We start from the raw sequence: 14,515 nt of genomic DNA, 5'->3' as shown, positions 1-14,515 counted from the left end.
ATTGTGGCCTCACAAAACACATTTTTGGCCATAACTCAAGAATTCATACACTAAATATGGAGGATAAAATGATGAACTAATGATATTTTATATCCAAAAGGTCAAAGGTCAATTTCACTGTAATATAATGATTTGCAACTACACTTAATACCTTTTATTAAATTTCTTCACAGTCTTCACTGCATATATTATGAGTCTAGACAGACTTTGTTCCCTCGAAATATTTCAACATATTTATCAATTTAATTTTCCCACTCTTCCCCATCTGTGTGTGTGTGTGTGTGTGTGTTTGTGTGTTTGTTGTGTTTGTGTGTTTGTGTGGCACTAAAGAAAAAACCCAATTCAACAAACATAGCTACTTTTCTGACACCATCAAAGTACAAAAAGCTACTTGAACAAATATTTTTAACAAGTGTATGGATCAGTGGAGCTCAAAGTTAAACTGATTAATAGTGGCTTATTTTTTATTCATGATGCATGCTGAATTGGAATTTAGCTTTAATTTATTACCTACATTTAGAAACAAGTGAAAGTGACTTTGCTGTAGTTACTGTACATGCTTGCCAGCTGTGAGCACACCAATTGCAACAATTTTCCTCCACTGTCATAAAAACATAAAACACTCATCTTTCAGCAGCAGATTTTATTAATGCAATTACAGGCTTATAGGGGAAAACTATATAGCATTTGGGGGGTCCTGAAGCCCATGTGGTCCATGATACATACGAAGATTTCACAGTGTCTCTGGTTTTATTTTGACTGGGGATCTTTGTTCCCAGTCACCCCCTTCAGAAAAAGTTCTATGTTGTTAGTTTTGTAGTCTTGTAAACCCAGACAAAGCTGCTTTTATTCTGGGTTTATAGACCACTTTCATTATTGGGGGCAGTAAACATGATTACAAGGCTTCATGTCACTAAAGTCAGTTAGGAACTTACTGCTTAGCAAGAAAATTATGAGTCTAGTTGAGAAATCTTTTGGACACAAACCAAACCCGAAGGCTCACAAGTCATTAGTTGCCTGTTATTACATGATATAAGGACACAGGCGGCTTGTATTGTGTATTAATGGGCTAGTTGATAATAAACCAATATAGCGTTCATTTGCTGCTCATCCTCGTTTAAATGGCTTTAGATCATTGTTTATGTTATCATCATAACCTTGACCTAATCACATCTCTCGTGTGGCATGCGGTTGTTATGTTATGCGCATCTTTTTTGTCTTTTTTCATCATCATAGTCTTTAACATGTGTCAGTTCTGCCATGATTTTTTTCCACTACTGCTCCATGTTTTTATATTGAGTGTGTTTAAATATAAAAACTTGTCTTTATGTATCTTCTGAAGAATCAGAAATCTAAGACAATATATTTAAATGCTCACCTTATAGTTGGCCATATGCGTTTACATTCCCCAGCATATCAAGCCCAGACCACTTCTGTACAAGACTTTCTCCACATTGGTCTCACTTGCAAAACAAATCTTGAGCTCAGTGAGACTACCTGATTAAATAAAGGTTACACATATTCCATCATATTTAATCATGAAATCACACATATAATGGTTTGGAAGACACCAGAAAATATGGTGTTATTGTGGATGTATGTCATCTTAACACATCCTGAAAGTTACCTATACATAAACATGATAGTAGCAAATTCTGCCATAAATACCGTTATTTCACTGTTAGTTAAAATCTAAGCTTTTAGCTTTATCTCCAGGCCAGTAGGTCCTAACTTCACTGACTCACGCAAACAACACTTAAACTAATCACAGTGGGCCATTGGTCAGGCCCTCAAGCTACTTTGGCCAATTTGGAAATGTGCTGCTCAGTATTGACTTAATGAAAACCTTACAGTCACTTACCCAACAAATCAACATGTAGATGCTTGCCAGGACTGCTGCAGAGTCTAAAAAGGGACACACCGAACGAGTCTGCTAAATGTGTGCGATAGTTTTGTCAGAGGAGAAACAAGAAGTGTAGTCACACATCATATGAGCTCTGAGTCACGGAGTTTTTTTAAAAAAAAAGCAGGGAGATTGTTGAAGATTTGCTCTTGACACTTGTCTTCCTGCCCTACTTTCTGTCTGGAGCTGTAGAGTGGGAGTGAATGCCAGGCTTTATTTGTCTGGAATTACCTGCTCAGTTAATCAGTAAAGGTTGAACAGATTTACCAACTGTCACAGTTAGTTTACACTTACTTAGCTGTGATATTTCATTATAAAACCTACGCAAATACAACATTTTCTCTTCTCTGTACTTTGGCTGCATTTTGTGATTCGTGTGTAATATAGATGTAAATTAGTGCCTGATTTTGCGGCTTATGTGTTTGTGAGTGTTTATGTTTGTATGTGTATGTGTCTGTGTGTGTGTGTGTGTGGACGTGGGCATGTGCATGAATGCGTACGTGTGGTTTTTGTAACAGTACAGAGATGTCCCAAGGGTTTTTTCCCCTTTTCTCATTACAAATGCTAATGTCACATTAATGAAATCGGCTTAGTTTAAGGTTTATAGCGTAGCCTACACTGAGAGATTTGGCCTCGACACTTCCCACATATTTCAAGTTGAATCACATTTTTTCCTTTGGGCATACTATTCTGAGTTACTCTAAAATGCGCTGGCCCTGAGTGAAACTTTGAGAGAAAAGTTTAGAGCATGGTTGCCAAGCTTTGTCATCGTTGTAAATTGTTGGGTCACAGGCTGCCGGCTGTCCAGCTTCCGAAGATGACTGTTAGCTTAGCTAAAGCAGTAATGGCTTCAATGAGAGGCTGGCTAATGTAAACAGTGTGTTAATGTGCTAGCAGCGGTTTTTAGAGTCACTAGCTGTTAATCATTGCTCAACAGAGAGCTTGTCAGGCATAACAACATGCCAGAGAGTTAATCATAGTTATAGATCCCTGTATTTATGTAGAGAACATATTTAACAGCTGTGTTTCTAATCGTGAGGCCTTTCCAGTAAACATGTACAGTAATATCAGCAGCAATGATTCCAAGGGTCAAATAAAGAAGTGAGAAAACAAATGCTTTTAAATTTACACGTCTAAATGCAAATAAAAGTGCTGGAGGGATTTACCAGATTTGCTGATTCATAATGTCTAAATGACTACAAAATATTCTGTCCGGCAAAACCTGCAGTTTAAAAATTAAATGATTTGTATTTTTTCCCAATGTTTTTGCCATTTATACCCTTTAGCCATCAATCTTAGTCATTTCTCTCACTTGAGTGTGATAAGCAGCATTTTCTAACCTTTCACTGGTGTTTTACTTCTTGCCTGAGTTTGCCTTTTTTTTTTGAAATACTAAAGCCATTTAAAGCTTAAACAGAGAGTAAGACGAAGAGATTGCCCTTTGTAATTAAAAGCCAATTTTGTAAAATTGATTAGATTATGTTAATCAAGGGAGATAATATCTTAAAAGCAGTGTGAGGAAGAGAGATAGAGGGTGTGTGAAGAGTGGAAAGGAGTGACAGTCCAGCCGCCATTACAAGCTGCTGATTTCTGCAGAGTGCTTCATAAAATGTCAGAGCGCTTCTCCCTGAGCAAGACACTGAAAAATGGCAGCGCTGTGATGTGCTGGCACCTCACCTGCTGCACTGTGTGGGTGTGTGTGTGTGTGTGTGTGTGTGTGTGTGTGTGTGTGTGTGTGTGTGTGTGTGTGTGTGTGTGTGTGTGTGTGTGTGTGTGTTTTAAAGAGAGAGAGAGAGAGAGAGAGAATATCATTGTGTGTGTATTTGTGCAAGTGTGTGCTTGCCTGTGTGTACATACCATGTGTGTGTGTTTTTACATCTTTGTGAGTTTGTGTGTGTGTGTGTGTGTGTGTGTGTGTGTGTGTGTGTGTGTGCGCGCGCGTGTGTGAGTGTCCATGCTGGCCTCCCTCCCATGTTGCAGTGAAGCAGAACAGAGTGGCTGACTGCCCGCTGCTCTGCCTCCCTCTCTGTCAATACAACACTATTCTCTTCCAGCCAGTCATTTTCACATTTAAAATTAAGTAAAGCATCCGTTTGAACAGAGGAATACAAGTGATTGACATACTGAGTGTAATGCTGGTGGATTTTCTCTCATCTGGGCTTATATTACCAGATTGTTGTTCTGAAACTACTCAGTAGTTTTTAAGACCTTCATCTGATTTCAATATTCAAACACATATGCAACACTGTGCTTTGTGTGCCACTGTAAACACCTAACATGTCTTCTGTTTACTACCTGATGTGAAGCTCATGTTTACCTTCATTTTCCATTTAGCATTTGTCTGTTTGTGTTGAAACGAGAGCCAGAGGTCTACGTGCAGGCGTTATTAATGTTGATTTCAACAAAAGCATAAAAGAATACAGAGGGGTTTAAAAGCAGACGGAGAGAGGAGAGACTGGTTGGGAGAAAGGTGTTAAGGTAGGGGGGGTTGCAGAAAAGATAACAAACACAGCATCAAACCAGAGATCTGAGCAGCCTTTTCATTTAACAGTGTTGACATCTAAATGAGCCGACAACTGTGCAGCAAGTCGCAGAAACCAGGGAAGTTTAGTACCACTGAAAACAACAAGTACAACTTCACCTAAACTACATATAGTATTACACTTAATGTTTTATTGTGACCTCAGGTAATGCAATAAAGAATAGCAAGATCATGTGTTAGGGATTTGTTTTACAATGGATTACTGGTAATTAATCAATGCCTTTCGAAATGTTATGGTTGATATTAGGGCTGCAGCTAGTGATCATTTTCATTAATTAATCTGATAGTTATTTTCCTGATTAATCAATTAATCATTTGGTCTATAAAATGTCAGAACATGGTGAAGAATGCCCAACACAACATCTTCAAATTACTTGTTTCAGCCAACCAACAGTTCGAGACTCAAAGATATTCAAGTTACTATCACATAAGACAAAGAAAAGCAGCACACCCACACCACAGCTGGAATCAGGTAATGCTTGGCTTTTCTGCTTGAGAACTGACATAAAAGATGAATCAATTATCTTTCGATCGACAAATCCATTAATCAACTAATCCTCTCGTCATATGAGAAGCTGTGGTTTTTGTCATACACATGTATAAACAAGCATGTGTAGATACCATGGTTCACCCCCATAGAGTTTTTGGTTTTCTGGCACTATGTAGGGTGGTCATAATGATGAAGTAAATTGAATTATCACAAACTATGTTACGTTGCAGTGGTTAAATCTGTAACCTTTGTTCTGGACAGTTTGGCAGTTTGGCCAGGGAGGAAGGAATAGGGGTACTGGAGTTTTGTGTGGCTGAGGGGAGTAGTAAAAATTAGGGACTGTGACTGTACATGTATTACCTATTCCGTTCCGTTGAACAACACATAATATGCTCCGGGAACATTATCAAACCAGGCTCTTGTAACTGGTGGTCACGAACACGCTATTTCTCCCATCACACCGCTTATCTGAATTCTGTCACATTTGCACAGTGATATCAGTTGTCTCCTGCAAGTAAAGCTTCAGTTGAACAGAACTGAATCTAAATGGTTTCTGCCCATGGAAATGGACAGAAGGGGTTCCAACAATTGCTCAAGCAAGGTTTGCCGCTCTCTGGCTATTCCATTGTTCTGTCAGTGTCAGTTTGTTTTGCTATTTGACATGCATGTCATTTGCATTATTCATATGTGCAGTACTGCGCTCTCTCTCTCTCTCTCTCTCTCTCTCTCTCTCTCTCTCTCTCTCTCTCCCCCTTCTTTCGTTGATATTACCTGATAACTGATGACGTTTCCTGTTTTTCAGTTTTAAGTTTTTTTGCATTTCCTGCATTTGATTAAATGTGCATTTTGCAGAACAAGAAGCATCATATTTATGAAGATTTAAACAAGAAATCACACTCAACAGCGACAATCCATGGTTTATATCAGATACTGTATTTTGTATGCATGCACTGATACCTCATATGAGCTCAAAATTACACCCTATAAATAAATAAGATATAATTTAGAATATTTTTCCTTATAACAAAGTACTACATTTTTTGCTGTTCAACTGTAGTCATTTCGGGAATTTTACAATAAACTGCATGTTATGTGGTCATGCCATCATTCGGAAAAAAAAAAGAGCATCGGAGGATGCAGTGATAAAGTTTTTAATCCTAGAAATAGCACTAAGCAAAGCATTGTCAATATTTAATGTATTGAACCTTTTTAGATTACGTTAACGTTTCATTTAAACTGTTGGATAAAATGTTTTGGATCTCTGGTTACAGTAACTTAATCTGAGAGAGACCGAAAAATTTAAGACAAAATTGAGTACAGGTGTCTGTTTGAGATGAAAGAAGAAAAAAAAAAAAAAAAAGACTGGATATGTCCAAAACAAAATGTTTGCAGCTGAAACACATTAAGTCATTGCAGCTTTAAAGCATCGGTTTGCTGTAGCTTGTCTTTTCTGCATATATGTTACTTTTTTCTTTAAACTCAAAACACAAAAGCACTAGTACAGCAATTACAGTACTGTAGTGTTACTAACCTGGGCAATGTCACTGGGTGTAATGAGACATAATTAAGAATGCATTTTCAGTTGATTTAGTGCTGCAGAATAGTGCAAAGTTCGGCAAATACCTTGTTAAATATGGGAGAATTCAGTTGCTGTATTTAATATGTGGGATGTAATTTGTGAAGCAGGTTTGCGCACCTGGTATCTAAGCTCAATGTTTAAGGCCTCGGGGTACATTTTTTGCAAATCATCACTTTGCCTCTTTGCATTGTGTTACATACAGTGAAACTCTGTTGCAAAAAATTGTTTTAGAGCAAATGTAAAATACTAAAGTCTGTTATCTAAATGGTAATTAGCCTTAACAGATAGTGGCTAACCCCTCACCTTGCCTCAAGTTCATCTTGTGAGTGTGTCTGTGTGTGTGTGTGTGTGTGTGTGTGTGTGTGTGTGTGTGTGTGTGTGTGTGTGTGTGTAAGTGTGCATGAAAGTATGTGTTATTGTCTGAAGCATAGATGATGTTATTGTGTGCTTCCGAACTGCTTCAGAGTCATTATGGACTTTTGTAGACACATACAGCCAGTGGTGAGCAGATCTGGTTCAGTCTGCAGAAAAAGCGTAATGAGCAGTGAGACTGGCAGATGAGTGTGAGTGGCTAGCAGAGGGAGAAGGGCAGATTCATCAGGGATGATTGCCTGATGCACACTTCTGGTTTTTTGATGTGAAGACCCTGCTAGGTTACCATGGGGAGAATAATTAGCTTTGGCTGGATGCAGATGCGAATGAGCGTAAGATATGGGAATTTTTCTTATTGAGCTTACTTTATGATACTTATAATGGTGCATATGGGTGTGCTTTTGTGCACACAGATTCACATACATACAGATACTCTTTCTCAGACACATGCACACAGACACACACTCACTACCGGCTCATTCTCTTCTATTTATGGCCAGGAAATGGGAGTAGTGCTATGTGTGGTTGAGCTGAGTAACACTATTCTGTCACACATAGGTTTGACATCAAACACAAGTGACAAGCCTATCCTATTCCTCTCCACCGAGTCATCACCATGTCCCAAAATCACATTATTGTCACTGGGAACCCAGCAGAGACGGATGGTGAGTAGGGGTGTTGATTCCAGCCTTTGGCATCTACAGTATGCTCTAAAAGGCAAATAAAGCCATTTGGCAAGAGCTGATTTCTTGTCATTTCAAAAATATACAGAATGCGTGTGGTATGCCATTTGGTTTTATATTTTATCTAAAGCCTCTTACAATAACATGGATACACACGTGTGTGTGAGTGTGTTATGACAGGGACCAGTGAATACTGAAGCTGGAAATTCTTCAATGCTAGCGCCACGCTCTACTATTTGCAACACACAGAACCATATCATTACCTTTTTGCCCTGGCAGGCAGCAAGCAGCTCTAGTGTGGTAAGCTCCAGTGTTACATGGAGGCAGGCGGTGGCGTGGCTGTAATAAGACCTGTGGCCTGCACCACTGCCAAGGCTAGCTGAGGCGGGGTGAGAGATGGTGCCCATCCCAAACATGCCCTGCTCTGCCATCTGTCACTGGGCAGGAGCAGAGCCGAGGGAGGGGTCAGAGTCACTCTAGTTGTTGTCACCTAGAGAGGCCACACTGTAGCTTGCTGTCTCTTTGTACTCTGTTCAGGCCTCGGCTCAACCCGTCAGTCAGTTTATGAAGCACTTATGCAGTTCTGCAAATATCGTACTTAATATCATGATTCAGTGATTCAGTATAGATTTTTTATTTCATTCGTTTAAAATTTACTTCACTAGGGCCTTTTGCCAAAGTGTCATGAATTAATACAGTGATGTTACAACCCAAATACAACAGAGCTGGAACGTTTAGCTGATTAGCTGAAGTCGTTTTCAAGTAAACATCCCTTGATTCCAGCTTTACAGTTGTGAGGATTTGCTGTTTTACTTTGTCTTACGTGATAATAAACTTAATATCTTTGGAATTTGTAGTGTTAATGGAGTTAAAAATTTTATGACATCACCTTGGGCTTTAGCAAATTCTAATGGACATTTTTCACTAATTTTGGACATTTTATAGACCAAGTGATAAATCAACAGCCATAGAATAAAACGGTAACAATTTCTGTTATGACCTTTGAGATTTTGCAACCAGTGGTGTAGCATGATATCACACAGTACATTCTGTCTCTTTAAATGTTCTCAGTTCTCATGTTTGACTCCGGACAAAGGTTGTCACTTAAGTTTTTTGCCAAGATGCCTGGTTATGTCATTTCCTGGCTAGCGGTGTGTGTGCAAGGAGGGGAGGGATGAAGGGAGGAGAAAAGGGGTCAAGCAAGCTTGTGCGTGCCCTCTGCTATAAGCAAGATGATCTTGCTCAGTTAGTGTTCATTGCAAACAAGCATGCAGAGTACAAACATCCACATCCATGTGCACATGTCATGTCTACAGAATCACACACCCACACGAACATATAAAAACGCAAAGAAAAAGGGGGAAGTTCAAACAGGGCACCTGAGCAACAGCTATACAAGGTCAGAAATAAAAGACGTTCTGGATGATTCAGAGTCAGTGATCTCATTTTCACAAACACAACTGCTACAGAGAGTACCTGTGTGTGTGTGTGTGTGTGTGTGTGTGTGTGTGTGTGTGTGTGTGTGTGTGTGTGTGTGTGTGTGTGCGTGTGCGTGCGGGTGTGTGTGCGTGTGCGCGAAGTACTTTTCAGTAATGAGTGATTAATGACACCTGATTGACAGATTGTCACCTGGTAACCAGAAGAGCTTTGGGATACTATTATCTATATAGAGAATCATTCATTATTTACTTACTATTATGAAAATGATGAAAAAAACACAATTTTATGTTTTGTTTTAAAAAAAAAAAAAAAAAAAAAAAAAAAAAAAAAAAAAGCACTGCATATGAAATTAAAAGTTTGTTAAAAATTCATTTCTCTCATTATTCTCGTCTTCTTTACCACCTTTACGTGACACGTGACACACTTGTTACATGACATTTTTCTCCCAAGCTGAGACACAGAGCAGGACACAGCTAAACAGAGGTCTGTGTTTGACACAAGCGACAGCAGAGGAGGCAGGAGGGAAGAGAAGAGGAGAAGAGGAGAGAGGGAGAAACAGAGATAATACAGTCTGTTTAATACAGTAGGTGGAAAAAAAGAAGGAGAGCTGAGAGCCACTGTGTGTCTTTGATGGGGGGAATGGGGCATGGGCATCATGGGGGAATAATGCATTCCTTCACTTCCACTTCCATTTCCCACCATTACTGGAGAAGAAGAGACCACACCCACCCACTCACCACCACTGATCTGATCTGTGTGTGTGTGTGTGTGTGTGTGTGTGTGTGTGTGTGTGTGTGTGTGTGTGTGTGTGTGTGTGTGTGTTTGTGTCTGTGTGTTGAAGGGGCGAGGAGGAAAGGGGAAGGATTGAGACACAAGGGGGGTTGAATAGTTTGAGGCTTTGACAAACACACACACACACACACACACTTCTATAGGCACATGTATTGGCAGTTTTTTGTAAAACCACTGCACGCGTGACTGAGCACTATTACATACACGCAACACAGACATACAACACCACAAAACAAATGCATGATGTAAGGCCACATACCAAGCAGCACAGGCCATTACACCACCACCAAATGCACTCACTCTATCTCTGCTTTATGCTGTTCTGCTCTCCTTTCAGATGATACTGACATGTGAAGGCTCCTATATGAAGGCCACATGCAATCATAAAACCGCAGAGCTGTTTATAGCTACACTATCTCCTGAAGGGCCATTGCATCCAGCCACTATTAGCTGCATGCGTTGACAGCTGGGTGCTGTGTTGTATTTGCGGATGTGACTGTGAATACGGCACTGGAACACATCTTATAAATCATAGTTCAGCTATTAGCATAAATTCTCCCTCTCCTTGCGCATGCGAGCGCTGCTGTTTCTTGTTGCTCTGCTCCGTGTTGATTGGTTGGTGTTGTTCAAGTCAAATTGATTTAGCTGTTCACGGAGATTATAACGCTTGCCTTATACCGCCACTATGGTGTGCCGTTAATTACCTATAAAATCAAGCTAATTCTGATGCTAAATCCATTTTAATTTCTCATAATTAAGTCAGGATTGGATCCTTAAATACCTTGGCGCTCCATTATTGTTGCAATCATTGTTGTGGCTGTGCATTTGGTGCTACATTGCTGAGCTCAATCTTATTACTGTTATTAGATTTAATTGCACTAAGTGATCAGTTTGTAGTTGTCGTAGGAAGATGGACTTGCCTTGCAGTCGTTTCTTCCCCCTACTGTCCTTTCTCTCTCCGTCTCTCATCCCAGAAAGAGGCCCTTTGAGAGATTGTGAGAGATGAGAGGAGATGAGGGGGAGGGTAGCTCTGCTTTACACCTCTGCAAAGGAGGGATTGCTTTTTTGTTGTTTGTTAGGGGGGAAATCAATTCTGTTCACATCATCACGTTTTGACAAGGCGAGGCATTAAGTGCAGATATTGAGAAACGACAGGAATGGTTTACAGCCTGTCCTTCATCTTCTCAACTCTTCTCCTTTCTTCTGTCTTTTTTTCCACAACAAAATCAGAGTGTATTGTCTTGCTTATCCTTTTCCCCCTCAATCTTTCTATCCCTTTTCTCTCTTTCTCTCCCTCTCTCTCTCTATTTTTTTTTCTTTTTCCTTCCTCTGAAAAGGTAGGGAATGATCCGCTTCACTTACCAGCTGACACCACATAAGCTTGCTCGTCCTCTGAGACATGAGCCTTTTGTTTTCATGTGCATTATGATAATTATGAAGGGCCACAGCTCCTCTCCATTTTCATCACACTTCTAATGATACTTACATTTTTTGTCAGGAGCAACCACGGGAAAAAAATCATCCATTTTTTATCTTGTGAAAGAATCCCTTTTTTCATGTTTTTTTTTCACCCAAACCTGACATTTAAAGGGTGACAGCCGATGTGAAAGAGCACAGAGTGTGACATGCATTCATGCAACACAAAGTGGCAGAAAGGTAACATTTTTTGGTTAAGATTACAATAAAACACTTCATCTTCAATCAGCCAGAAATTTATGCGTGTAAGTAATATTTAACATTCATTTATTTGTTGTTCTGTTTAATAATTTGGCTCTTACACCCACATCCTTTCACCTTGCACGAGAGGCCATGTGAAGGACCTTTGACCTTGCTCATAATTACACAACCACCGTCTTTTCACTGCAGCAATGGCAGTCATGGCTGCCCAAGTCCGATGGCACACCAGCCTCCTCCCCGTGGACTGCAGCAGGTTTTCTTGTCATCTGTGCCTCTCGCTCTCCCTCACTCCCTTACCAACTCTCCCTCTCTCTTGTCAGTGTTGCTCCTGGCGAAAGGCTGATACTTGATATTCAGAGGATAGCAGCTTTTGTCTCAGAGATTTAATCAGTGGCTCTGCTCCCACTGCAGAGGAGAGAGGGAGGGAGGGTGGTGGAGGGATGGCAGGAGAGAGGGAAGGAAAGAGAGATGGAGGCAGAGACTGTTTATGTGTAATGACACAATAACAAAGCCTGCCTGTAAAACACAATCTGCAAACTGTGCTTTTGAAGGGGATTTTCAGTCCTGGATTAGTGTCAGGCAGAGGGATATGGAAAAGGAGAAGAGAGAAAAAGAGTCAGGTTGATGTGATAGACAGGGAAGGTGATTTTGTGTGTGTGTGTGTGTGTGTGTGTGTGTGTCTGCAGTGGGGGTTGAATTTTGTGAGCGTGTGCCCATGGATGTGTGTGTGTGTGTGTGTGTGTGTGTGTGTGTGTGTGTGTGTGTGTGTGTGTGTGTGCAAATTCATGTGTTTTGACACTGTTTTGTATTTATTTGCCTGCCCAAGTTAGCAGCTGTGTGGGCACAGCCACATTGTGTTCTCAGTTGTTAGCAAGAGGGGATTAAAGTTGAATAATGTAAGTAAAATATTTGGCTGCAGAATGGCCAAATGTTTCTTGTTAGGGTTTATGTTGTTGGTTGGTTGATAATGGCTGGCATGGTGACTCTGTGAGACTGATAATGGACAGCTACTGTGTTGGTGAATACACACATCATCTAAAAGCCTCCCCATTTAGTTCTAGTTCCAACTGAAAGGACTCAGGGAGCAATGTTGTCTTTTAAGGCCTCAAAGAGCTCATAAATTCAAACGACATTCCTTTTCATCAAGGAAGTGTAAAGGGATCATGGTTGTCAAACACAGGTGTGTGTTTGTGTGTGTGTGTGTGTGTGTGTGTGTGCGCGTGTGTGTGCGCGCGTGCGCGTGTGTGAGTTTGTTTGCAAATGTTTGCCATTGTGTGCCTGTGGGAGACAGAAAGACAAGGAAAAGTGAAGGTTATTTCATTTTGTTCCTTTTTTTTTTTGAGGTTTTCACTAACTTCTTGGTTTTGCAAAACTGTCACTGTTGAGTTTTTCAGACTGCAGTCAAAAATGTATAACTGTTGTTGGTGCATCAGAGTCCTCAGCACTGGTATTTCATTCTCCTTCCAATCAAATGTATCATGGGAGCTTTGTTGTCTGGTATCAGTGAGCACATAAATAGAAAGGAAATTGTTCAGGGGAAGTGAGATGTGAAAGGAAAAGTGTCAGGAGTTGTGTGTGCGTGTGCGTGCGTGTGCTTGAACATCTTGTGTAGGTGTGACAGTATGCATTTGTGTGTATGTGTTTAAGCGTGTGCTTTTGTGTGTGTGTGGGTGAGTGTGCTTTGCTATTGTAACCCTGCTGATTGGATTGTGTTTGACAGATATGGAGTCTGGAGAGCGGCTGGCCTCCCCTGCGCCCACCCTGTCTGCTGCTCGCACCTCCTCCCCTGCGGCCTCTTCCTCCTCCTCCTCCTCTTCTTCCTCTTCGTCATCCCCTGCTCCCCACTCTAAGAGCAGCCTGGCCCCGAGCCCCTCAGCACTGGGATCCACCCTCAGCACCTCTGGTAAGAAACACATTTTCTCCCTCTGTCGATCTTCTGTCTCTCAGAAACAATGTGTACAGAAGAAAAAAAAATACCAGCACACATTACAAACAGTTTCCATGTTACCATAAAAACTTGCCAAATATGGTCACCTTCATGTGTCCATAGCATTCACAATCCTCCTCATTTCTTTACCATGAAAAATGAGTTTCCTCCAGTATTAATTATACAGTTATTTTACAGCCTGTGTGAATACACCTCTCTCCCAGCTACAAGGATTTTTTTTTCTGACAGCTTGGGTTGCAACTGAAAAGCTGCTGCATTAATGAATCCCAAACAATTAGGGGGCTCTTTTGTGTGAGAAACACACACATGCTTTGCCATGTCTCCTGACAACCTTCAGCTCTCTGGCTCCAGCTGCCTCAGAGTCAGGCTCAGCACGACACTGGGCATGCATGTGTGCTCGTGTGTGTGTGTGTGTGTGTGTGTGTGTGTGTGTGTGTGTGTGTGTCTGTGTGTGTGAGAGAGAGAGAGAGAGAGAGAGAGAGAGAGAGAGAGAGCCTCTGCCTGCATGATTTAACATTTGTCAGCCACTCAGTGTCTAGTCAGCCCTGTCCAGCATCTCGCCTCCTTTCTCTGTATTGGTCAAAGCCATTAGGCAAAGAGGAGTGTGTACATTTGGTGTGTGTGTGTGTGTGTGTGTGTGTGTGTGTGTGTGTGTGTGTGTCTGTGTGTGTGAGTGGTTGTGTGTGTTTGTGTATGTGGTTGTGTGGTTGTGTGTGTTTGTGTATGTGGTTGTATCTCTTTGTGTGTTTCAGATATCCCCTTTGAGAGCGAGTGAATCATTTGATCATACTCTCTTTCTCCTCATCTCTTAATGTCTAGCTGTTTTTTGTTGGTTTACTACACACAAACACACACACACACACACACACACACTCACATCCATACACACACATAAACCATGATTGCACTGAGCGGGGAATAGCGTATCCAGCTTTCTCCATGATTGTTGTGTTTTCTCTCTGTTACGAGAAGAAGAAGAAGTAAAGAGCAAAATAAAGCCCCTTGTTTTGTCCTCCATCTCCTCAGTGTTGCCCCAAAGAAGAACCCATTAGGAGCATCTCCTCCTTATGCATTATACATCCCTCTTAT

At 40.9% G+C, this 14,515-nt stretch overlaps 1 protein-coding gene across 10 annotated transcripts in view; it reads left to right on the top strand.

Moving 5' to 3' along the window:
- baz2ba (bromodomain adjacent to zinc finger domain, 2Ba) overlaps positions 1 to 14,515 on the top strand; it is a 66,840-nt gene that overhangs the window by 24,298 nt on the left and 28,027 nt on the right. For all 10 annotated transcript variants that reach the window (XM_040123884.1, XM_040123879.1, XM_040123871.1 and 7 more), the window contains exon 3: positions 13,199 to 13,381. In XM_040123884.1, the coding sequence (XP_039979818.1) occupies positions 13,201 to 13,381 (181 nt within the window). In that variant the 5' untranslated portion in view covers positions 13,199 to 13,200. The remainder of the gene's footprint in view (positions 1 to 13,198; positions 13,382 to 14,515) is intronic.

The sequence above is a fragment of the Xiphias gladius genome, chromosome 1 (assembly GCF_016859285.1).
Source record: "Xiphias gladius isolate SHS-SW01 ecotype Sanya breed wild chromosome 1, ASM1685928v1, whole genome shotgun sequence".
NCBI classification, from domain to species: domain Eukaryota; kingdom Metazoa; phylum Chordata; class Actinopteri; order Istiophoriformes; family Xiphiidae; genus Xiphias; species Xiphias gladius.
The sequence above is the reverse complement of the archived record's forward strand: the minus strand, read 5'-3'. Positions and strand labels throughout refer to the sequence as shown.